Here is a 27,166-nt window from a genome sequence, read left to right on the forward strand (position 1 = left end):
AGTTTGATAGAATGTTTAATCTGTGTTCTGGGTAACTGGAGGAAATGTCATGAGCACGTTTAAGGTCAGTTTAATAATTGCCTGCATTTGACTGCTGTCACGAAACAATAAATTTCACAACATTTGTCTGTGACATTAAACCCGATTCTAATCCTGTTACAACTGTTAATGGGAATCGAGATTGTATCAAAGTGACAGTTTTGTTTTGTAAAGTGATCCAACTCCACTGACTGAATTGGATCTGATTTCCTCATCCTAGATACTGGGATGATTGTGTTATCCATAGCAACCAGGAATCATACAGCTTGGAAACCCAACTCGTCCATTCTGACTCAGCATTTTGCCTACCCAAGGAACTGGAAATGAAAGGGTTAGTGTGTGAGGGGTGTTTGATGGCTGTGGGTCTGAGCTTACTGTAACCTATAAGAACAGGAGGAGGGGGTGGAATCTCATTGAAACCTCCCCAACATTGAGGACATCTTAAGTAGGTGATGCCTCAAGAATGTGGCATCATTCAACAGGTAACCTCACCATCCAAGATTTGCTTTCTTCTCATTACTACCATCAGGGAGGAAGCACAGGACTCTGAAGACACTCACTGACTGCTTTAGGAACGGTTTTTCCCTCTGCCATCAGGTCTTGGACCAGACAATGAACCCATGAACACTGCTTCACCACTTTTTTTCTTTTTTTTTTGCTCTCTTTTGGGACTATGGTGTCAGACCCCTCTACCATAGGAAACATCTTCTCCACATCCACTCTGTTGACTCCTTTCAACATTCCATAGATCAGAGGACACAGCCTCCGAATTGAGGGACGTCCATTTAGAACTGAGGTGAGAAGGAATATCTTTAGTCAGAGGGTGATGATCTGTGGAATTCATTGTCATAGGTGGCTGTGAAGGTAAAATGTTTGGTTATATTTATAGTGGTGTCAAAGGTTACAGGAAGAAGGCAGGAGAATGGGGTTGAGAGGAGAAAATAAATCAGCTACAATGGAATGGCAGAGCAGATTGCATTCTGATGGACTCCTGATTAACAGACTCCTTGGTGCTTCTGCTGCTCCTCGCGTGGTGGGGAGGGGGGGGGGGGGGAGAGCGGGTGCTTCTGCTGGCACTGATTTGGGTGGGGGGGTCGATGCTACTGCAAATTTTGGGGAGGGGGAGAGTTGATGCTTTTGCTGCTGCTTGTGTGAAAGGAGTTGGGAGGGTCTCTGGGGCTTCGATGTTTCTATTATTTTATGGGGTTTCCCTGTTTTGTGGATGTCTGTGAGGAGTACGAATTTCAGTCTGTGTGCTGTATTCATTATCTGATACTAAATTTACCTTTGAACCGTACAAATAGTGGAATGTAGATATGATTTGACTACTTGTCTATGATGTTTGAGCCCATTATTAAAATGACAGGATTCACCTGTTCAAAATTTACTCACTCTCAATACAAACTGAACTTCATTATCTTCACGATTATCTACAAGGATGTTGCGGGACTGGGGGACCTGAGTTAGACGGAAAGATTAAGTAGTTTAGGACTTTATTCCTTGGAATGCAGAAGAGTAGGAAAATATTTGATAGAGGTATACAAAATTATGAGGGGTATAGAGGCTTTTTCCACTGAGGTTGGGTGCGACTACAACCAGAAATCATGGGTTAAGGGCGAAAGCTGAAAAGTTTAAAAGGAACATGAGGAGAACCTTATTCACTGAAAGGGTGGTGAGAGTGTGGAATGAGCTGCCGGTACAAGTGGTGCATGTGACCTCGATTTCAACATTTAAGAGAAGTTTGGATTGGTACGTAGATGGCAGGGGTACGGAGGGCTGTGGTCGATGGGAGTAGGCAGTTTAAATGGTTCAGCATGGACTAGTTGGGCCGAAGGGCCTGTTTTTATGGTCTACTTTTCTATGACTCTATCTAAGAAGAAAACACAGCATCCGAGAATATTGTTTATAAGTGGCCATTTAATAAATAAGTTACAATTTCAATCTGCAGGACTGGGTTATTATTTCATCAGATTCTCCTTCAGTTTTCTGTTTTTTTCCACTCTTTGCTCCCATACCAGGGTGTCACAATAGTGTAGCAGTTACAGCGATGCTGTTACAGCTCGAGATGATGGTGCTCAGAGGTAAATCCTCTGTAAGGAGTTTGAGAACCCTCCCTATGGAATGCATGGTTTTCATCTGGGTGTTCATGTTTTAAAAACATATTTATTGAGATAAAGCATGGAATACGCCCTTCTGACCCTTCGAACCATGCTGCAGAGCAATCCCCAGATTTTATCCCAGCCGAATCATAGGACAATTTACAATGACTGGATGGTAGCAGCTGGAACAGTACATGAAATGCTGTTGTAGGAAAGCAGCATCCATCAACAGAGATCCTCACCACCCAGGACATGATCTCTTCTCACTGCTGCCATCAGGTAGAAGGTACAAGAGACTCAGGACTCGCCCCACCAGGTTCAAAAACAGTTACTGCCCCTCAATCATCAATCTCTTGAATAAAAGGGGTTAACTACACTCACCTGCCCCATCATCGGGATGTTCCCGCAACCAATGATCTGACTTTAAGGACTCTGTATCTCATTATCTCACGTTCTTCATTATTTATTGCTATTTATTTGCATTTGCACAGTTTGTTTTCTTCTGCACTCTGGTTGATCTTTCATTGATCCCGTTATAGTTACTATCCTGTAGATTTGCTGACTATCCCCACAGGAAAACGAGTCTCAGGTTGTGTATGGTGATATATATGAGCTTTGATAATACAATTACTTTGAACTTTCAACTTTACAATGGAGCTTAAATCAGACGAATTGCACAGAATCAATATATTCCACCGATGGCCGGAGGAATTCTCAGCAGCTTGGGTCTGGTTTACCAAACTTTTACCTTACAAAGAAGGTGATTCGGAATTGTCAGCCTTTGAAGGTCATTTCAATTCTGGATAGTTTTATTTGTTGAGAACATAACTCACGCCCACTGACATAAAGCCGGGTAAGAACTCCAAAGGGCGGTCTATAATGAGACTGACCCAAATGTATAAAAGTCGTCAGCGAGTGTGAACTTCAATCGGGACTTTAATTGCCCTTAATTTAAGGGTAGTTTACTGTTTGAATCTGGTGAAAGTGGTACAACTGTGAATTTTGAGATACAGCCTCTCTTGCTTCTTTTCCAGAATCTTGGTACTCTGTCACCATGAGTTTTGGGGAACCGCTGACAACTTTGTTGGTTGTTTTACTGAGCGTCCTGCTTCTGATGAGATTCTTTCGGAACAACCAGCGGCAGAAAGGCAGGCTTCCCCCGGGTCCTCCTGCCCTCCCGATCATCGGCAACCTGTTCCAACTGGATTTCAAAGCACCCCACAAATCCCTCATCAAGGTAGGGACAACGTCTGTATTATTTAAATTACACACAGAGAGAATTCGTTTTTAAAAAAAAATCTTCCTCCACTCGAGGTAGCTTTCTGTGAGGAAACCGCCGAAGCAGTTGCGTGAGGGCTAATTTTTTAAAAACGTAAATCACGGCGTCAAATGACCAAAACCTCGCTATTAACAACACGCACAAAATGCTGGAGGAACTCAGCAGGCCAGGCAGCGTCCGTGGAAAAGAGTAGTCGACCGTACTCCGGTGTTTTGTGTGTTTTGCTCGGATTTCTAGCATCTGCAGATTCTCTCTTGTTTGTGACCTCGCTATTATCCCTCTTTTGCAACCATTTATTAATATTTTGTAAGAGTAATTTTGCACTGCACTGCTTCCGCAAACCAACAAATTTCGTGGCATTATGTCCACGATGATACGCCTGATCCTGATTCTGACATCGCAACGTTCAAAACTGCTGGGGACAGTTTACAGGCGGGATTCCTGTTCTCTTCTCATTACTGACATTAGGTCCGAAAAGACAGCCGGAATGTATTAGGAAGTTTCTTCCCCCTCCGCCATCAGATTTCCGAACGGTTCCTCACTATCAGCTGTCTTTCTGCACAATTGATTTATTTATTTAGATATTTTAGTGTAATATTGTGGCGAGCATTCGTTCCATGACAGACGAGAAAAGCTCCTTTAACTCAACAGCCGTTTCTATTGCGACAAGCAGAGAAAAAAAACACCGAGTGGGCGCTATGACCCGGGCAGAAAACCTCCTCAGTCATATACAAACGGGGGAGGTAATTATTACACACCCCGGTTACAGGCAGTGTGACCCCTTACCGTAATGCCATGGAAGCATTTTGAAACAAGAACAATAAATAGTGCTGGCCACCCCACGCTACAGTATATGTGTTATTTACTGATCCTGAACCTGTTACACCAATGAGAGGGAACTTGAGGACAATATGAGTGAGGTTGATGTTCTGGAGCATGTTGACATTAAGGGAGAGGAGGTGTTGGAGTTGTTAAAGTAGGTTAGGTTGGATAAGTCCCCGGGGCCTGATGGAATATTCCCCAGGCTGCTCCACAAGGCGAGGGAAGAGATTGCTGAGCCTCTGGCTAGGACCTTTATGTCCTCGTTGTCCACAGGAATGGTACCGGAGGAATGGAGGGAGGCGAATGTTGTCCCCTTGTTCAAAAAAGGTAGTAGGGATAGTCCAGGTAATTACAGACCAGTGACCCTTACACCTGTGGTGGGAAAGCTGTTGGAAAAGATTCTTAGAGATAGGATCTATGGGCATTTAGAGAATCATGGTCTGATCAGGGACAGTCAGCATGGCTTTGTGAAGGGCAGATCATGTCTAACAAGCCTGATAGAGTTCTTTGAAGAGGTGACCAGGCATATAGATGAGGGTAGTGCAGTGGATGTGATCTACATGGATTTTAGTAAGGCATTTGATAAGGTTCCACACGATAGGCTTATTCAGAAAGTCAGAAGGCATGGGATCCAGGGAAGTTTGGCCAGGTGGATTCAGAATTGGCTTGCCTGCAGAAAGCAGAGGGTTGTGGTGGAGGGAGTACATTCGGATTGGAGGGTTGTGACTAGTGGTGTCCCACAAGGATCAGTTCTGGGACCTCTACTTTTCGTGATTTTTATTAACGACCTGGATGTGGGGGTAGAAGGGTGGGTTGGCAAGTTTGCAGACGACACAATGGTTGGTAGTGTTGTGAATAGTGTAGAGGATTGTCGAAGATTGCAGAGAGATATTGATAGGATGCAGAAGTGGGTTGAGAAGTGGCTGATGGAGTTCAACCCAGAGAAGTGTGAAGTGGTACACTTTGGAAGGGCAAACTCCAAGGCAGAGTACAAAGTAAATGGCAGGATACTTGGTAGTGTGGAGGAGCAGAGGGATCTGGGGGTACATATCCACAGATCCCTGAAAGTTGCCTCACAGGTAGATAGGGTAGTTAAGAAAGCTTATGGAGTGTTAGCTTTCATAAGTCGAGGGATAGAGTTTAAGATGCGGGGTAATGATGCAGCTCTATAAAACTCTAGTTAGGCCACACTTGGAGTACTGTGTCCAGTTCTGGTCGCCTCACTATAGGAAGGATGTGGAAGCATTGGAAAGGGTACAGAGGAGATTTACTAGGATGCTGCCTGGTTTAGAGAGAATGGATTATGATCAGAGATTAAAGGAGCTAGGGCTTTTCTCTCTGGAGAGAAGGAGGATGAGAGGAGACATGATAGAGGTATACAAGATATTAAGAGGAATAGATAGAGTGGACAGCCAGCGCCTCTTCCCCAGGGCATCACTGCTCAATACAAGAGGACATGGCTTTAAGGTAAGGGGAGGGAAGTTCAAGAGGGATATTAGAGGAAGGTTTTTCACTCAGAGAGTGGTTGGTGCGTGGAATGCACTGCCTGAGTCAGTGGTGGAGGCAGATACACTAGTGAAGTTTAAGAAACTACTAGACAGGTATATGGAGGAATTTAAGGCGGAGGGTTATACGGGAGGCAGGGTTTAAGGGTTGGCACCACATTGTGGGCTGAAGGGCCAGTACTGTGCTATATTGTCCTGTGTCCTATGGAACTCAGCAGGTCAGGCAGCATCTGTGGAAAGAAATAAAGAGTCGATGTTTTGGGCCAGGACATAAATATTGCCTGACGTGTTGAGTTCCTCCATCATTTTGTGCGTGTTGCTCAGGATTTCCAACATTTGCAGACTTCCTTATGTTTATAGCTTAGAAGGGCATCTTGGGGACGTCATCGTTCAGAATAGCAGCCTAAAATAATAGCTCCTCTGGAAAAACGCTTATTTCTCCCTGTTAATCTGCCAAATACTAGATCTCTTGAAAATATCTGAACTGGTAAGAGTGGCAAGATTGGGGAAAAGGAATGGAGATTGAAAAAAAGTGTCACTGTGGACGGGGGTGGGGGGGGGGGGTGGTGAAGTGAGTGGCTCTCCTACCCGAGCACTTGGCAGCGAGGCTGACACTGGGCCTCGTTCAGGTGAAGCGGCAAATTTAGTAAAAATTCTGGAAGAGATACGGGAATTCCAAAAAGACATAAAACAGCAACTAAATGATATCAAGTCAGAGCTCACCAACGTTAATCAAAAAATAGCGGTGGCAGAGACACGAATTGAAAAGGTGGAAGATCGCGTTCAAAATGTGGAACGGACGCTAAGTAGGATGATAGAAGTGTTAAATCAACAAGAAAGTAAATTACTCGACCAAGAAGGAAGGTCACAATGAAAGAATATCAGGATATATAATATTCCCGAAGGAGCAGAGGGGTTGTCTATGGCGGAGTTTGTAGAAAATTTGCTACGGGACACACTGGAGCTTCCTCTGACCATGGCACTTCACATTGAGAGAGCCCACCGAGTGCTCGTCCCGAGGCCTTTGGGAAACAGGGAAAAAAATAAGCCACGGTCAATAGTAATCAGGTTCCTTTGTACAAAACCAAAGCAGAGATTCTGCGCAAGGCCTGGGAAAATAAGAAATAAGAAGGTATTTTTAAATGGGAAATTAATATATTTTGATCAAGATGACCCTCCAGCGGTCCTGCAGAAATGTAAGGAATATTCTGAAGTGAAGCAAGTATTAAAGCAAAGAAAGATTAGCTTCCAGACTCCGTACCCTGCTAAGCTGCGAGTGTTTTATGAAGATGGGATCCCACTGTATCAGACAGCGGAAGAGGTGACTACAGACATGAAGGCCAGAGGGTGGCCCGTCAGTGTGATCAAACCGAGGGGAAGCCTGGCTGAGCAATTATCCTGTTCTGCTTGGGAAATAGTGAGAGAATCGAGAAAGCAGGGGTCTGGAGGAGGGCGAGAGAAGAATATCAAGAAGAGACTGTGAGTTTTCAGAAGACAGCTCTCACCCCCCTCCAGAAGAGCCATAAAGTCTGACTAATTTCAAAAGTTTGATAAGCTAAACAAAGCAAAAATAGATGATGCTATACTTATCTCAAGAAGTATATATTATAATGCGGATTTTATATTACTCAATTATTTTATTTTTTATTCATTCATTCACTCCTTTTTCCCCTCACCTAAATTAGAACATATACATGGGAGGAATACACAGGGAAGTCTTTTCTGTGAAATGGACATAGACTTTTTCACTTACTTTTATGGGTACTGCAATGGGGGCCCTCAACTCACAGGTAGGAGAGGCTATCCCCCACATCTAGACGTTTCCTCTAGCTCAACCCAGGGTCATCTACTAGAGACCTCAGCCTTGGAATTACACCTTCGGTTTGTTCGGGGAGTAGATCAATTAAGTTCTGTTTTGCTAATTTTAATGATATACTGACAGATAAATTCACATGGCTAAGGACAAAATAAAATTCATTTCTTTTAATGTCACTGGGCTCTTAACTCCAATCAAACACAGTAAAATTCTATCAAAAATGAAGAAAGAACAAGCACATGTAGCATATTTACAGGAAACTCACTTAATGAGCATGAAAACTAAAGAGAATGGGCTTCACTAATTTGTTTTTCTCCTCATATAAATCAGGACATAGGAGAGGAGTTGCTATTCTCAATTTCAAGCAAGCTAAATTTTGAAAAAGTATTCAAAATGGGAGATAAGGAGGGCAGATATTCTAGTAAGGGGGAATATAGATGGAAATTCAGTTACTCTATTGAATATATATGCACCCCTAGGAAGTGGTATTAGTTTCTTCCAGGAAATTACTAATATTATGGTAACTGAAACAAAAGGTCTCTTGATATGTGGGGGAGACTTAAATGTACAATTACAACCAAAGTTAGACTCTTCCAAGGGGAAGACCTATGAAACAAAATCCTTACATAAGAAAGTTAATACATTTTTTGAGGATGTTGGTTGAATTGATATATGGAGGGACCTTTTCCCTAACAGAAGGGATTATACTCATTATTCTGCCCCCCCCCCCAGCCATTCTGTATATACAAGAATAGACTATTGCATAACATTTGGAAAAGACAAAGACAAAATAAACACCTGTGGAATTGGGACAATAGATGTAAGTGACCATGCACCTATATATTTATCTGTTGATTTTGACCTACAACCAAAGAATACTATTTGGAAACTGAATTCAAGTCTACTCAATGATCCCTATTTTAAGGAACAAATTATAAATGAAATTGGTCTTTACTTAGAACTCAATGATAATGGACAGGATTCGCCTCCCATTCTATGGGGTACTCTGAAGGCTGTCTTAAGAGGGAAAATGATAGTGATATCTTCATCTAAGAAAAAAAGGAATAAAACATTACAGGAATTACAAAATAAGTTGAAGGAACTAGAAAAAACACAAATTGGGTTTGGCACAAGATACATTAGAGGAAATTTTAAAAATTAGGAATGAAATTAATAATTTGGCTACACAAGAAATCAAGAAAAATCTAATGTTTCTGAAACAGAGACACTATGAAAGTGGATCTAAATCTATGAAAATACTGACGTGGAAACTGAAAAAAAAAGATACCAGAAAATACAATTCATAGAATTAGGGATCCAAGAACAAAAGCAATTAAAAAAAAAACTAAGTGAAATTCAAGAAGCTTTTGAATTGTTTTACAAAACTCTATATTCCAAAGTTCCGGGGGAAGCATAACCCAAACTGACACCTTCCTGAATTCTCTAGAGTTACCCACTTTAAGCAAAGAACAAAATAGAATGATGACTGCTGACATAACAGAAGTTGAATAAAAAACTGCAATTAGTAGGCTTAAATTAAGCAAGTCACCAGGATCAGATGGTTATACAGCAGAGTGGTATAAAGAATTTAAAAATGAGTTAATTCCGTTTTACTCCCCACACTGAACTGGGCTCTAAAAAAGGCACAAATGCCACCCAGCTGGAAGGAGGTGATAATCTCAGCTATACCGAAAGAAGGCAAGGATAAAATGGAATGTGGGTCATTTAGACTAGTGGTCGCCAACCTTTTTAAGCCCAAGATCCCCTACCTCAGCCTTAGTGAAAGGCAAGATTGATTCCAAATCGATTAGTTACACGCATGCGCACTGGGGGCAGCAAAGACCGGAAGTAAAACCCCGCAACCCGGAAGTAGAAATAATGTATAGACACCAGGGGTACCCACCCTTCTTTGCAGCGCGGACCAGTTTAATATTGACAATATTCTTGCGGACCGGCCAATGGGGGTGGAGGGGGTGGTGTTAAACACGACGGGAATACAGCGATACTCAAAGCAGGTTCCTTATGTCCAGTCTATTCCGCAATTTAGTTTTCGCGGCTCTCAGCACTTAGCTTCTGTCCCGCTTGCTCAGGTTATTTTCCCCCGAAAAAACTCAACGGGTTTGTCTTTAAGCGCAGGGTGCTTGGACTCAGGGTACCGGTGCAGTTTTGAGGGCTTCATTGCCTCATTAGACAGCCTCTGGGCCTGAACTCCAGCCTCCCGCCACCCGCCGCCTTGGCCAGGTGCAGCTAGTCGTGGGTTGGGTGAGAGGACAAGGTCAGGGCTGGAGGTCCCCATGCCGGGGCCGCAGTGGTCGCAGTCCGGAGAGACCGAGCGAAGAGAGTGACATGGCCCGCCCGACCCCCCTTGTAGGATCTATTGGCCGACAAAAGTTTGTTTCAGTAGATCGTAGCGCGGTAGGTGCTCTGATACTTACAAAACCCTGAGCCTGAATTAGGTTGTCTGAGAATATTTTAGCACCGGGTTCCCCACGAACATTCGGTGTGCTAAACAGGTTTAGAGGTGCCGTTGATCTGTCCGCGCTCCAGGCCGGTAGCATCGGCACTTCCTGCCGGCCGCACGAGGGTGTCACTGCGTTTAGGCGACTGATGACCTCGCATGTATTCAAGTTCAACAGTGGGCGTGACTGGGCATGAGGAAAGGTGCAGCTGACTCCTAGCGTTTCCTCGCGGCTCGGTGGTTGGGGACCACTGAAGTACACTGTGTAGTGAGTGGCGGGGGAGCTACACGCATGCACACTGGACAGAAAGGACGGAACTAAAACCCCACAACCTGGAAACAATCTCTCAACAGTATTTGTGTATTTATTTTTCATTTTTTTTCGGGATCTACTGGGAAAGTCTCAAAGATCGACCAGTCGATCGCGATCGACGGGTTGGCGACCACTAATTTAGACCAATATCTGTTCTTAATGTATATTATAGTTATTTACCTCCATCATGGCCAAACGATTAGAGGAGTTTCTACCCATACTGATATGTAACGAACAGACAGGTTTTATACAACAGCGCCAGACACAAGACAATATACGAAGGACACCACATTATGGATCATATACAAAAAAAATAAAATTGAAGCAATAGTGATAAGTGTGGACGTTGAAAAGGCATTTGATTCAGTTAAATGGAATTTTCTTTACAGAGTTTTACATAGATTTGGTTTCCATGACAAAATTATCAAAACTATACAGGCACTATATTACAATCCCACTGCTAGGATTAAAATCAATGGATATTTATCAAATAGCTTTACCCTAGAAAGGGGCACGAGACAGGGTTGTGCATGGTCACCACTACTCTTCGTGTTATATGTGGAACCATTAGCTCAATACATCAGACAAAATGAAGATATCAGGGGAATTACTATTAAAGGGACAGAGCATAAATTGGCTTGTTCCGTGAATGACATTTTGATCTATTCAGGGCAACCAACATACTCTTTACCTAAATTTATGCAACCCTTTGAACAATATGGTCAATTATCAGGATACAGGATCAACATGGATAAAACCCAATTACTTTCATATAACTATAGCCCACCAAGAGAAATTGAAAGTAGATATCCCTGGGCATGTTAAACAGAGTCTTTCAAATATTTGGGCATCATTATGCCAAAAGATTTGGCAAAATTATCAGAATGCAATTATCCACCTATATATAAAAAATTAAGGAAGATATTACAAGATAGAACCTAATTGGGGTGATATACTGTATCCGGTGCTCCCGATGTGGTCATTTATACATTGGGGAGACCCACCGCAGACTGGGAGACCATTCCGCCAAACATCGGCGCTCGGTCCTCCAGCAGTGGTGGGATCTCCCTGTGGCCACACACTTCAATTCCACAGACCGCTCCCACTCTGACATGTCTGTCCATGACCGCCTCTACCGTCAAGATGAGGCCGCACGCAGGTCGATGGAGCAATACCTTATCTCCTGCCTAGGTAGCCTCCTACCTGCCGGCATGAACATCCAACTCACAGACCTCCGTTGATACCCCTGACCCCCCCTTACCCCCATCCCTATCTATTATTTCAGTCTGGTTCTCTTTCTCTCTTTTTTCCCCCCTCACTATAATCTCCCCCCAGCCCTACCTTTCTTTCTCTTTTATTTCCCATAATTCTCCACCTTCCCCCTAGCCCATTTCCCTCCAAACTATCACTTCCTAGCTCTCTACTTTATCCCTCCCCCCACTTCTTATCCCCCCTCGACCATCCCATGTTACTTCACTACTGATGAAGGATTTCGGCCTGAAACGTCGTCACTACCTCCTCCCATAGATGCTGTCTGGTCTGCTGAGTTCTGCCAGCATTTTGTGTTTTTATAGAACCTAATTCCTTTTTTTAGTCAGTTCAAGGATTGAGTCTATTAAAATGAATATACTGTCCAGACTATTACATCTCTTTCAGACCCTACCAATAGAGATTAACCAAAATCAATTCAATGAATGCAACAAGATATATATGGCAAGGTAAAAGGCCTAGAGTTCATCTTGAAACTTTGCAATTAGCCAAGGAAAAGAGGGGATGGGGCCTACTTTCTCTTAGAGATTATTATTTTGCAGCACAGTTGAGAGCTGTGATATGCTGGTGCAACCTATCATATGATGCTCAATGGAAAAACATTGAGGAGAGGATACTTTCCATCCCCATACAGGTAATTTTGGCTGATAACAACCTACAAAGTTACATAAGTATTATTGATAACCCTTAGGTGAAATGGACTCTTAAAATATGGAAAACTATTATAAAAGAATATAAGCTAGAGGGAGATATTGCAATTCTTAAATGGTGTGTATATGACTCGGATTTTATGCCGAATAAACCAGATGCTAGATTTAAGGACTGGACAGTTAATGGAATAACAGTTCTTTGCAATATAATGAAAGAAGGAACAATTTTGAAATGCTTAAAGAGGAACACTTATTAGAAAAACAAGACTTTTATCGGTATTTGCAGATGCGACGGTATGTTAATAAGAGGGTTAAAATGTAACCAAGGCAAGTACATGCTTGATAGAGCTATTTAGAAAAGCACATAATTCAGATAATGGTAGTAGAATCATTTCGAGCATGTATAAGAGTTTGTCAAATCTTAAAACACATTCGACTTCATACATTAAAACAAAATGGGAGAAGGAAGGAGGGATAATTATATCTGAGCAAGAATGGGCAATACATAATATGGAGGAATCAATGGAAGTGTATCAATTCACAGAAATGGAGGGAGTTCGAATGGAAAATCTTGATAAGATATCTTATTACATCCTCTCAGAAATCCCATTATGATAGTAACCTCCCTGTTTGCTGGAGAAATTGTGGAAATCAAAATGCAAACCATTACCATATTTTCTGGGATTGCCCCATTATCAAGGACTACTGGAGTGGGATACACAATATCCTACAAGACATTTTTAAATGTGAGCTACTCTTAGAAAGTAAGACCATATATTTTGGATATATACCTCAAGAATGGTTGAAAAGAGATAAATATTTAATGAATATACTACTGGTGACTGGTAAAAAGACTCTTACCAGGAATTGCTTATCACAGGAGAGCCCAACCTTAAACGGATGGATGGAAATTACTTTGGACATTTTCAAATTGGAGAAGATAACAGCATCTGTAATCATAAGTTGGAACAATTCGATTCATACTGGGAAAAATGGTTTAATTACATAACACCTCATAGACCTGCTTTTATTCTCACAAATCAATGAATATGTTGTATATAAAAAAAAGATCATTCCCTACTTGTGCATAGTTTTCTCCTTTTGCTTGTTCTTTCATTCCTCTCTTTTCTGTAAGTTTATACCTCAGATAAATATTATGTGGAAATTTGTGGCAAATATGACTATATGATATATATGTACAATATCTGAAATACATCTTTTGCAAATGTTTGTTTGATGATGAACTTCAATAAAAAATAAATTACAAAAAAAAAGGGCATCTTGGTTAACATTTCAATGTGCTGTTACCATATAACTCGTGCTGAAGAGAGTAAAATCACTTTTTTATTATAAACAATGGTCAGAGGTCTGGATCACTTGGTGAAATGATCTGAGTAAAGGTAGGTTTGACGTACCAGACAGCACGGGAATGGAACTCAGGCCGCTGATGCTGTAATAGCGTTAAACCAAATAGCGTGCTATCCAAAAGAAAATTATCCCCCCAAAATAATAAATCTCCCCATTTATTATTATTATTATAAATAATAAGTATATTTATTATCCAAGTATGTATACATTATACAACCTTAAGATTCGTCTGTTAACAGACAGTCACAAAACAAAGAAACCCCGAAAGAACGTATTAAAAAAGATGGTCCAACACCCAATATGCAGAAAGGAAAAAAACCCACAAATCATGCAAAGAATAAAAGTAAGCAAATAGCATTCAGAGGGAAAGAGAGTCCGCAAACATAAAGCCCGGAGCAGGCCTCAGCCTTGGCTTCAGTTCTGCGCAGAGCCAAGTAAACGTAACGGAGCAGTTTGCAGTTTCGGCTCGACCCACATCTCTGGTCTCAACACCCTGCCTCTCAATCCATTTGGAAGCTTAAATCGTCCATACACTGGTTTGTTCTTCTCTCTAGAGGGTTGAGGCGTGCGGGTGTGAGTGAGGTCGAGGGATGTTCGAGGAGAAGTGGTCAGAGCAAGGTTGAGACGGAGTAGGAGACTGAGTTGGAACAAGCGGAGCAGAGAGAAAAGTCAGAGTGGTGGAGTTTCGGAGCCCATCCACTGAAACCTAGAGTGAGATTGGATCAGTCTGAGCACTGGGCTGATTAGGAAAGGTCAGGTTCAGCCTGAAACATGGCGGTGATTTCCCGGCTCAGACCGTATCGCTGTGATAGGGCCCGGGTCCTTGTGCGAAGAACACCAGACGTTTGGATGATTTAAACGCCAGGCCAGATGGCGTTTATACAATGTGTCAGGACCGAAGGCAAGAGTCCAGCTGGTTCAGCTTGCAGTTCCACAATGTTTGCTCCACTCTTTGCCGCACTGAGGCCAAGGCTGTGGGCCTACTCCGGGCTTCCTGCCTGCAGGCTGTGAGGCGTTTACTCCACTCTCTGCTGCACTGATGCCCAGGCTGTGGGCCCACTCCGGGCTTCGTGTTTATGGACTCACTTTAGTTCTGAGTGCTGTTTGCTTGTTTTTAAGGTGGGGGGATATATGGGAGGCAGGGTTTAAGGGTCGGCAAAACAAGGGCCTGTACTGTGCTGTACTATTCTATGTTCTGTCTATGTTCTGTGTTTTGTTGTTTGCACGATTTGATTTTCTTCTTCTCTCTCCGCATGTGTTTGTTGGATTTTTTTAAGTGGGTTCTTTTGGGTTTCTTGTTTTATGGCTGCATATAAGGAGACGAATTCAAACTTGCATAATGTATACATACTTTGATGATAAATGTCCTTCGAACTTTGGAAACCCCAATGAATTTCTAGCCCATTGCTTTAACCACTCAATTGAAGGAGCAAAGTTTCCACACAGAGGGTGGGGAGTGAAGGGAACGAGCTGCCAGAGGAAGTGGTTGAAACAGGTACAATTTGAGAAGCATTTGGATAGATACATGGAGGAGTGGAGCTTGTGCCAAATGCAGGAAATTGAGACCATCAGGGTGGGCACCATGCTGCACTATATTGCCGTATGATTTTTATACCCATTGTCACCCTGCACGCACCGGGAAGTAGTCAGACTGCGAAGACTTGTTTTTAGACGTTCAGGTATGAGGTTTGGAACTGACGACCAGTATCAGTTTCTTTTATCACTGACGTAAGCCATGAAATTTGTTGTGGCAGCAATACAGTGCAAGAAATAAAAATCGCTCACTTGTTTGTTTTGTGCCATGTTGTATGACCATGATTGTTGTTGGCAAACTTTTCTACAGAAGTGGTTTGCCATTTCCTTCTACTGGGCAGCGTCTTTACAAGACGGGTGATTTCTTTGCTCTCTCTTCAGAAATTGTCTGATTGTCTGCCTGGTGACAGTGGTCACACAATAGGCTCAGAAGACCATCCACCACCTGCTCCCATGGCTTCTGTGACCCTGACTGGGGTGGGGGTGGGGGTTGGGGTGGATAAGCAGGTGCTACCCTTGCTCAAGAGTGACCTGCAGGCCAGCGGAGGGAATGAGTGCCAAAAAAAGAAATAGTGGCAAAGAGGAATAGTGAGATGGCTTTCTTGGACAGTACAGAAACCTGATGGTGGATTCCTGTACCTCGTCCCTGATGGTGGTAATGAGAAGGGGGCTTGTCCCAGATGGTGAGGGTCCTTTATGATAGATGCCGCCTTCTTGAGGTATTGACTTTTGAAGATGTCCTCCAAGGTGGGAAGGCAAATGCCCATGATGGAGGAATAAGAAGAGGGCATGTCCCAGATGGCGAGAGTCCTTAATGAGGGATCCCAGCATCTAGGGTATTGACCTTTGAGGGGTGGGAAGGCTAGTACCCATGATGGAGGAATAAGAAGAGGGCATGTCCCAGATGGCGAGAGTCCTTAATGAGGGATCCCAGCATCTAGGGTATTGACCTTTGAGGGGTGGGAAGGCTAGTACCCATGATGATAGTTATGAGAAGAGGGTATGTCCAGTATTGTGAGGGTCCTTAATGATGGATGCTGCCTTCCTGAGATATCAATTTTTGAGGATGTTAATGTCTGCTCCGAGAAAGGCAGAACTTTAGTCATCAGTTCTAATAGTTCCAGCAGTTCAGTGGGTAGCTCTGCATCACTTTGAGATACAAGAGCTTGCAGATGCTTGTATCTAGAGGATCTCAGTGGGTCACAGAGTGTCTGCAGAGGGAACCAGACAGTGAACGTTTCAAATCGAGAACCTTCATGTGGACTGTCCATTTCCTTCACAGATACTACCTGACCCACTGATTTCCTCCAGCATTTGTTCATTCTGTCCAAGAATGTGTGAGTTTCCTCAGGGTGCTCCATTTCCCTCCCACACACATTCCAAAGGCGTACGGGTTAGTAAGTTGTGAACATGCTATGTTGGTGCCAGAAGCATGGTAACAGTTGTGATTTGCCCCCAGCACATCCTTGTACTGCGCTGGTCAGATTTCATATGAATTTATTCAACGCATGTACATCAAAACATTAAGTGAAATGCATCATTTACATTAACAACCATCACAATCTATGGATTTGTTGGAGACATCCCACGAGTGTCACCACACATTCACATAGGGTTGAACGTTGTCACAAGCAACACATTTTGCTGTTTTGATGTTTCAATGTACAATACAGTGCAAAAGCTTTAGACACATACTGTATGTATGGCTAGGGTCCCTAAGACTTCTGCACAGTACTGTAGTGATTTTATGTATTGCACTGCACTGCTGCCGCAAAAAGAGAAGAAATTTCATGACATAGGTGAGTGATAGTAACCCAGTTCTGTTATGGGTCTTTAATGTGGGCTGAGAGTGGGAAAGGGGGTAGGGAGGGGGAGTCACAGTTGGGAAAAGGGGAAGGAAGAGGGGAGGGCGTGGGGATCACCAGAGACGTTCTATAACGATCAATACACCAACTGTTTGGAATCAGATCACCTTGCCTGGGGCCTCAAGGCTGGATGCGTCTACACCCACGCCACCCCTGTCCCTGGCACTCCTTCTCTGCCACCCGTCCCAGGGCATTCCACCCTCACCATTCCAGAATTCCTTTTCTCCGGCCAGTTTTACAAACTCGTCGTCCGCTCCCTATTGACAAATACAGTTCTGTGCCTAAGCCCTTTGGTCCCTGAGAGGAAAATTGTTCTGGGTCTTATCTCTCCTCTAGCTAAATTGATTGACGAACATCATATGGAGTATAAAATGTTATATAACAATATACATTCCTTGTATCCCCACAGCTGAGTGAGCAGTATGGCCCCGTGTTCACCTTCTGGTTCGGCAGCTTCCCTGCAGTGGTGGTGTGTGGTGCCGAAGCGATGAGAGAGGCCCTGATTGGCCACGGGTATGACTTCAGCGGCCGATATCTCTTACCCGCCATCAAAAAAGTCTCAGACGGCTATGGTGAGAGAATTTTTAATTTAACTTGAGTTATTTTGTTGCTGCTTCCGCTCTCTTGAAATCTGAATATTTTTGTTATTTATACATTTGGGGCTGTTAATGCTGCTGTAAGAGTCGGCACTTGCTGGTCGCTGTTAGTTATAATTTTAATTTATTATTTAGAAATAACAGTGCGGAACGGGACTTCGGGCTCAAGGAGCCACTTCGCCCAGATACTGGGCTAATCACAGGACCATTTACAATGACCAATTAATAGGGTTGCAGAAATATACAGCACAAAACAGGCCCTTCAGCCCTTCTAGTCCATGCCGACCTATTTAAACTGCCTATTCACACTTGTACCTGGACCGTAGCCCTCAGTACCCCTACCATACATGTACCTGTCCAAAGTTCTTTTAAATGCTGAAATTGAGCTCGCATGCACCACTTGTACTGGCAGCTCGTTCCACACTCTCCTGACTCTGAGTGAAGAAGTTTCCCCTCATGTTCCCCTTAAACTTTTCACCTTTCACCCTTAAGCAATGATTGTTGTCCCACCGAACCTCAGTGGAAAAAGTCCACTTAGAGTTTTTCTGTCTATGCCCCTCATAATTTTGTATACCTCTATTAAATCTGCTCTCAATGTTCTACATTTCAAAGAATAAATCCCAACCTATTGAATCTTTCCCTATATCTTGGGGCCTCCAGTTCTGGCAACATCCTTGTAAATTTTCTCTGTGCTTTTCTCTAAATTTTCTATAGGTAGATGACAAAAACTCTACACAGTACTCCAAATTAGGCCTCAACGACATCTTATTCAACTTCAACACAACATCCCATCTCCTGTACTCAATACTTTGATTTATGAAGGCCAATGTGCCAAAAGCTTTTTTACAACCCTGTTGACATTTGCCACCAGTTTAGATGAATTCTCAGCTCCCTCTGTTCTACTATCCTACTATCCCATATGTCTTCGGACTGTGGGAGAAAACCAGAGCACCCGGTGGAAACCCAAGCCATTGAGAAGATAGCGCTGAGAATCCTGTACGCTGATGTTACTTCCACGACGCTGTCTGAGAAGAGTGTTCCAGGATTTAGAACGTGACAATGAACGTGGGTATCGCAGTTGAGATACCTCTCTACCAAAGGAGGTGTAAGGGATGGGAGCCATGGGAGCAGGAGGTGGATGATCGTATGAGCAGCTGGTGCAGATCACAAGTCCTGGTTATGCAACCACTGACACAAGGCAGACAATCTCTGAAAAAATATTGATCATGGCTGGGTTCACCAATCTTATGAAGACACTGCCCAAAAAAAGGCAATGACAACCAGTTCTGCAGAAAAAATTTCCAAGAACAATTATGGTGAAGGGACCACAATTGCCTACATCATATAACATGTCACATAATGAAGATGTTGATGAAGGAATACTGATATACTGTATATCCAAGCATCTGTGCAATGAATGGTAGGACACTAGGGAGTGTGGTGGAACAGAAGGACCTCAGTTCAGATTCATCACATGAACATTGAAACGTACCGTGAAATGCGTAATTGGTGCTAACAGCCAATACACCCAAGGATGAGCTGGGGACAGCCTGCAAGTGTTGCCACACATTCTGACACCAGCATAACATGCCCACAATGTTCCGCAGGACAACAAAACTGGACACCCGCAAAATGTGCCCTAAGAGTATAAAGAGTCCTGATAAAGAGTCTCAGCCCAAAATGTCCGCCATTTATTCCTTTCCATAGATGCTGCCTGACCTGCTGAGTTCCCTCAGCATTTTGTGTCTGTGTGTTGCTCTGGATTTGCGCGTCTGCAGATTTTCTCTTGTCTATCTAGGAGTACAAGTGCACAGTTGAAAGTTGCATCACAGATGGACAGGGTAGTGAAAAAAGTGCAAAGTTCAAACAGATTCTGGACTGAGGTCAGTAAATGAAGAAATCGAGGATTCACTTGGTGGAGTTTCTTCAACAACATCTCACAGTATTTGCAGTAGTTGTGTCCAGTGCTGTCCCAAATTCAAAGATCAAAGTAAATTTATTATCAAAGTACATATATGTCAGCCTGATTGTTAAGGAGTAATATCTATTCCTGAACCCAGTGGAGTGAGTCCTGAGGCTCACACACTGGCCTTCATCAGTCAGGTAATTATAGGAGTTGGGATATTGTAATGGGCTGGGTTGATCAGACCCTTAAGATCCAAACAATTCGAGTGCCTAGGAGATGTGGTAATGAGCACACAAGCACAACAAAGTAACCAAAGCCCAATATATTATCATAAAATAGAAAGCACAAATAAACCACTCTAAATAATAAGTTGCAAAGACTTCCACAAAGATTTCAGGGCTCACGATTCTTAGTCACCACTTGATTATCACTGTTGTTGGGGGAATCCAAATTACAACTTGTGAAACCACCCGACTGCAATTTCCTCGGTCTAGCTGAAGTCCCACTAACTGAGGGAAAGATCTCCCAATAAATAGAGGCTCCACCAGTGTGGAGAGAGCACACAGAAAAACTCTTTGATTGTTTATTCTCATGCCACTAAATCAGCATGGATTTGATAGGAGTTTCAGAAGCTTTGAGACACACAGAGACAGATGAACTCTTTGGTTTTTTGTTTTCATGTGTTGGTGCCTGAGGCCAGGAAAGAATCCAGCCACCAGCAGCTAATGGTAGCATCATGCACTGACATTTGACAGTAACAATCCTACAGTGTTTAACTTGTACAGACACCTTACATGCTGCGAGCTCACAAAGAGTTAAAATGTCACTTGGAACTGTTTAGATTTTCATCCAGTATTTTACAAAAGTTGAAACAACACAGATATTATATCACAGGTGTATAAGTTGTTAGGTTGGCCACACTTGGAGGACAGTGTACAGTTTTGGTCACCTTGTTATAGGAAAGACATGTCTCAACTGGAAAGAGTGTAGAGAATCGTTATGGGATATGGCCAGGACTAGAGGGTGTGAGTATGGGGAGAGAGTAATGAGGCTAGGTTTTATTCTTTGGAACACCGGAGAATGAGAGGAGACCCCATGGAACAGAGAACAAAATATTCAGAATTGTGAGAGGTATAAATAGTGCATGGTAAAGGACTTTTCCCCAGGGTAGGGGAGCTAAAAGATATGGGTTAAAGGTTTAGAGTGGGAAGGCAGGGGAGAGAGAGATTTAAAAAGGTTCTAAGGGCAACCTCTTCATGCAGAGTATGTGGAATGAGTTCCCTGTGAACATGGTTGAGACAGGGTCAGTAGTATCATCTAAGAAACACTTGGACAGATCATGGACATTGGGGTCAGGGGGACATGGGTCAAATGCAAGAAATTGGGACTAGCCGTGTGGACAATGTGGTCAACATGGACTGTTTGGGCCAAATGGCCTGTATCCATGCTGTAATGCTCTACAACACTTAAGTGAGGGCAGTTTGTGACTTCAGTGGTTCAAAGGTTCAATTTAATATCAGAGAATGTATACAGTGTACAACCTGAAACTCTTTCTCTTCACAGACACCCACAAAACAGAAAAAAATCCCAAAGAATGACCGACAGAAAAACATTAAAACCTCGAAGCCCCCCTTCCCTCACTTGCTTTTACTCACCTCGCCAGCAACAGCCTTTAGCTGGTTGAAGCTGTGACAATGTTCAATATTCAACTACTGTCCATTTTAAATGTATTGTCTATAACTGCAAGATCCTGCTGGACTTTAAGAACTTAAAATGGTGCAGGTCTGCCCCATCAGTGAGTTGCTGGTTGGTGGAGAAACTGAAGGAGCTGGACTTGCTGCAGATTGAGATACTGCTTGCATCAGAGAGGCTTTGGAGGAGTTGGTGAGTGAAGGAGGTGTGCAGTGATCACAAGGCCCTTTCGGACATTGTTAATGTGAAATGCTGCAAGTCCGATTCACTGATTTACTGGGAGACAGCAGGGTCAGACGGCAGAACAGCTGCACGGCCTCGGTCATAGTGAGGACTAGGCCTCAAGCCGCAGTGTCACCTGCTTTACAGCTGCTCGCAGAGAGGCGTTGAGCTGGTGGGGGAGAGGGGGGCAGTTTGGAGTGGTTACCGGGCTGGGTTGTGCGGGCAGGGTTAGGGAGGGCATCCCAGTGTTCATTTGGCAGAAGAGAAGCTCCATTGTGGTTGACTGCTGATTTCTGTGGCATTCATGGACTCTGCGTCTTTGGACTTGGGATGGAAACTGGTGTACCCATTGGAAACCCACACGGTCACAGAGAGAATGTATATACTCCTTACAGGCAGTGGCAGGAATTCAATCTGGGTTGCCTCTATTGTAAATTGTTGTGTTAACCATTATGCTACTGTGCTGTCCCATAATTAGACGATGAGGCATGGGAGCAGAATTGGGCCATTTGGCTCAACAAGTCTGCTCCACCATTCCATCATGGCTGATTTAAATATACCCAAGGACTTGGTCTCCACTGTCACCAGTGGCAGAAAATTCCACAGATTCACCACCCTCTGGCTAAAGAAAACCCTCCTCATCTCTGTTCTAAATTATGTCCATCTATTCTGAGGCTGTATCTTCTGAGAGATGAGATTCCCCCTTCATTCTTCTAAACTCTAATGAGTACAGGCCCAGAGCCATCAAATGCTCCTCTAACCCCTTCATTCCCACTTCCTTGGGTAGGCAACTTGCTGAGTCAGCATGGATAAGATGGGCTTCCAATCTGTATAACCCTAGGATAATCCCAGGATTTAGAATGGGGAAATCAGCTCCAATTCATTTAGTGGAGTTGAATCACTTGACAAAACAAAACTGTCACCACACTAAACCCATGATTCAATCTCCATTCCCATTAACAATTCTAACAGGATCAGAATCAGGTTTAATGTCACTGATGTACGCTGTGAAATTTGTGGTTTTGTGACAACAGGAGTCACAGTGCGGGCAATTATGAAACTGACCTTAAACTTACTCATGACATTTCCTCCAGTGACCCAGAAGTCACATTAAACATTCTATCAAGTTGACATCTATTCAATGAGGCAACTGTATCATATAGAAATTCTTCCAATATACATAGGTAATATCCTCTCTATGTCAACACTATCTAAGACTTTCAGTATTCAGTAGATTTCTTTTTTTGTAATTTATTTTTTTAATTGAAGTTCATCAAACAAACATTTCCATAAGATGTATTTCAGACATTGTACATATATATGATATAATCATATATATCACAAAATCTCCACAAAGTATTTATCTGGGGTATACACCTATGGAAAAGAGTGGAAAGAAAAAACAAGCAAAAGGAAAGAACTATGTACAAGTAGGGAGTGATTTATTTTTACAACGGATTCATTGATTTGTGAGAATAAAATCAGGCCTATGAGGCATTATGCAGTTAAACCATTTTTCCCAGTATGAATCAAATTGTTCCAGCTTCCTGCCTTCTTGCCATAACCTTTGGTGTCTTGACTAATCAAGAATGTATTAACCTCTGCTTTACAACATAAGAATGTTTTTGACAAAAACAAGCCATTTGGCCCAACAAAGCTTGCCAAATTCCTATTCAGTTACTCTATTGAATATATACGCACCCCCGGGAAGTGATATTGGTTTATTTCAGAAAATTACTGATATTATGGTAACGGAAACAGAAGGTCTCCTGATATGTGGGGGAGACTTAAATTTACATCCTGTAATTTGATTATCCACCTCTCATGGAGTACCTTATCAAAAGCCTTCTGAAAGTTGAAGTAAATGATATCAACTGTTCCATTGTTATCATAAATTTTAGTTGCCTCTTCATAGAACTCCAGCATATTAGCAAAACATAATTTCCCATTTCTGAACCCATGCTGGCTTTCTGCTAACATGCCTGTTCTTATCAGCTGCTTTTCCACCTTATTCTTTATTAATGTTTCCATTATCTTACCTACAATACATGTCAAGTTTACGGTTTTATAGTTACTAGGGTCAGTATGGTCACCCTTCTTGTATACCAGGACAAGGTTAACCCATTTCCAGTCCTTAGGGATTTCATCAGTCCTCACTGACTTTCGAAAAATACATGTTAGGGGTTTGTATATAGAATCACAGACCCCTTTAAGTTCCATTGGATATATTTTGGTTGGCCCTGGAAATTTATTAACTTTCAGCCTTTTCAGTTGGAGCAGGACCTCACTTTCTAAGATCTTTAAGTCACTTAAAATATCTTTACTTTGCTCTACACTTACTGGCATATTGCCAACATCTTCGCAAGTGAATACTTCAGCAAAATATGTATTCAGAGTATCCACTATGTCCTTCTCTGCATAAATTATTAGATACTATTATTCCTAATACACTTAAACTCCTCCTTGACTTTTCTTTTACTGTTATAGTATTGAAAAAATCTCTTTGGGTCAATCTTAGCATTATCTGCAATATCCTTCTCAACCTGATCTTTGGCAATCCGAATTTCCCTCTTGACTATAGCTCTCATATTTTCAATGCACTACGATTAACTTCATCGGTTTCTTTTATTTATTCTTTATATAGCTGTCTTTTCTTCAATAATTTTGTGTATATCTTTAATTATCCATGTAGTTGATCTATTGTTTTTAATGCTTCTCCCGGCCTTGGGTAGGAACATTTCCTACACTGTGTGTATTACCTCTTTAAATCAACCCCATTGTTTCTCAACTGACTCAATGTCAAGCCGTTCCTTCCAGTTACCTTCTGAAGTCTTTGCCGCATCTGCACCAACCTTGCCTTTCTGAAATTCGGTTTAATGGTTTTGGTTTTTACTGATATACTTTTACACAAAGCTTCAACACTAATAATATTATGATCACTTGTTCCTAAAAGCTCAATGATTTCCGTACTCAAAATTCTATCATGATTGTTAGAGAATATCAAATCTAGACAGGCCTTCCTCCTTGTTAGTGCAGTTACATATTGGGTCAAAAACAATCATTCAATAACTCAATGAATTCACATTTCTCTAATTCTTGAGTCACTGGGTTCTCCCACTCAATACTTGGGAAATTAAAGTCACCCATAACTATAATATCACCCTCAGAACTTGCTTTTCCAGTATTCTGTTAGTTGTTTATTAAAATCACTATCAGCACGAGAGGGTCTATAACATACAGTCAATGTTATTCCCTTATCCTTATAGCTTTTAATTCTCACCCAGATATCTTCGCTAAGTCTCAATTCATCTCCTATCACAAGGAGCCTCCTGTTTAAATTCTCCCTATGTATGTGGCTACTCCACCATCTTTACCATCTTGCCTATCTTTCCTAAGAAAAGTATTTCCTTTAATATGATATTCATCAGTTTATTACTGAAGTTTTTCATCCTATTCCGACCCATTTTTATATTTTTGAAGCCGATAATTGGTTTATGTCCTAATATGTTATTCTCCACGATGATGTTTAAACAGTTGATCCCAGCCTCTTCCTAGTACCCTGCTCCTCATTCCCTACTTTAAACAGATCTCAACTAACTGAAGCATACGCCTGCCCAGTACATTAGTGCCCTTCCAGTTCAACTGCAACTGGTCCCAGTGTTACAGGTTCCATCAGCCCCAAAAGGTGCCCAGATGTCCCATAAACCTTTGCCCCTCTAACCTACACCATGATTTGAACCACATATTAAGTCTTTTAATCTGCTCCATTTTAGCTGGACTGGTGCCTTTAAGTTAACATACGCAGTAACAAAAGAACCCCCTTACATGTAGAATTGTCTGTGACAACAAATTCAATAGATTCACCCCTCTCTGGCTAAAGAAATTGCTCATCATCTCTGTTCTAAGGAACGTCCTTCTATTGTGAGGCTGTGACCTGTGGTCCTAGACTTCCCCAATATAGGCAACATCATTACCATGGGCGGCATGGTAGTGTAGTTGTTAGCACAATGTTTCACAGCACCAGTGATCCGGCTTCAATTCACGTCACTAACTGTAAGGAGTTTGTACGTTCTCCCCATGACTGCGTAAGTTTTCTCCAGTTGCTCCTGTTTCCTCACACAGTCCAAAGATGGTCTTGAGTTGGTAGGTTAATTGGTCATTGTAAATTGTCTTGTGATCAGGCGAGGATTAAATCAGGGGATTGCTGAGTGATGTGACTGAAGAGCTGGAAGAACCTATTCTGCACAGTATTTCAATAAATAAATAAAGAGATAAATCTTCTCCACATCCACTCTAGGCCTTTCCATATTTGATAGGTTTCAATAAGATCCCTCCTCATTCTTCTAAACTCCACCAAGTACAGGCCCAGAGTTATCAAATGCACCTCAAACATTAACCCTACAATTCCTGAGATCATCCAGCAAATACAGTGCTAGAGTTATCAAATGCTCCTCATCCATTAACCCTTTAGTTTCTGAGATAATTCTTGTGAACCTCTCCAATTTTTTTACTGTTCCTGTTTGTTCGTCTTGTGACATCTAATCAGGGAAACCTTGGACTGTGTTTGGTGACCAGGAACACCAGCTGATTTAACTGTGGAATTCTATAGTAGCAATTCCTACCTAGAAGAAGGAGCACTGGGATGAGCAGCTTAGAACATCTCCGCAGTTGTCAGGAAGGGTAAAGAATAAATTGAGAAACTGGTTAATTAGGTTAGAAACTGGTCATCAGAATATAGACAACCTCGTCTCAAGGGATATTAACCGAAGATCTCTCTTGCAGGAATTAACTTCAGCAGTGGCGAGAGATGGAAGCAGCTTCGGAGATTCACTCTCAGCACCTTGAGGAATTTTGGAATGGGGAAAAAGAGCGTTGAGGAGAGGATTCAGGAAGAAGCCCAGTTTCTGGTCACAAGCTTCAGGGATAAGAAAGGTTTGTCACTACAACACTAGAGGAACTGCCTTCTCCACATATTCCTTCATGCCCTGACTAATAAAGAATCTACCCACCTTTGTCTTAAATATACCTGATTACCTGGTCTCCACAGCTGTCTGTGGCAATGAATTCCACAGACTCAGCATTCTCTAGGTATAAAAAATTCCTTCTTATCTCTGTTCTAACAGGTTGTCCCTGCATTCTGAGGTTGTATCCTCTGGTCCCAGACTCTTGCCCCCCCTCCCCCAGGCAGGAAACATCCTCTCCCCATCTACTCTCTCAAGGCTTTTCAACATTCCATAGGTTTCAAAGAGGTCACCCCTATTCTTCTGAATTCCAGTGAGTACAGTCTCGGAGGCAGTAAACGGCTTTCATACGATAGGACCCTCTCCAATGTCTGCATATGCTTTCTTAGGAAAGCGGCCCAAAACTGCTCACAGTGCTCAAAATGAGGCCTCACCAGAGCTGTATCAAATAACTAATTGAGTTCTTTTGAACAGAGATGTATTAAACATCTATAACACCACACGCAAAATGCTGGAGGAACTCAGCAGGTGAGGCAGCATCAATGGAGAGGAATAAACAGTCGGCGTTTCTGGCCAAGACCGCTCATCAGGACTGGAAAGGAACGGGGAGATGCAAGAATAAGAAGGTGTCGAAGGTTATTCTCCCTTCAACCTGCCTCTCAGCTCTCCCTGGTGCCCCCCCTCCTTCCCTTTCTCCTGTGGTCCACTCCTCTCCTTACAGATTACTTCTTTGCCAGCGCTATTTCAACATCCACCTGACTTCGCCTATCACC

The 27,166-nt window shown here is 42.5% G+C and overlaps 1 protein-coding gene across 1 annotated transcript in view; it reads left to right on the plus strand.

Moving 5' to 3' along the window:
* Positions 1-27,166, plus strand: part of LOC140737353 (cytochrome P450 2C23-like) — an 85,176-nt gene that overhangs the window by 15,700 nt on the left and 42,310 nt on the right. Inside the window, exons 2-4 of the mRNA XM_073063804.1 lie at positions 3,173-3,375; positions 17,426-17,588; positions 26,215-26,364. Coding sequence (XP_072919905.1) covers positions 3,173-3,375; positions 17,426-17,588; positions 26,215-26,364 — 516 coding nt within the window. The remainder of the gene's footprint in view (positions 1-3,172; positions 3,376-17,425; positions 17,589-26,214; positions 26,365-27,166) is intronic.

The sequence above is a fragment of the Hemitrygon akajei genome, chromosome 12 (genome assembly GCF_048418815.1).
Source record: "Hemitrygon akajei chromosome 12, sHemAka1.3, whole genome shotgun sequence".
Taxonomy (NCBI): Eukaryota; Metazoa; Chordata; class Chondrichthyes; order Myliobatiformes; family Dasyatidae; genus Hemitrygon; species Hemitrygon akajei.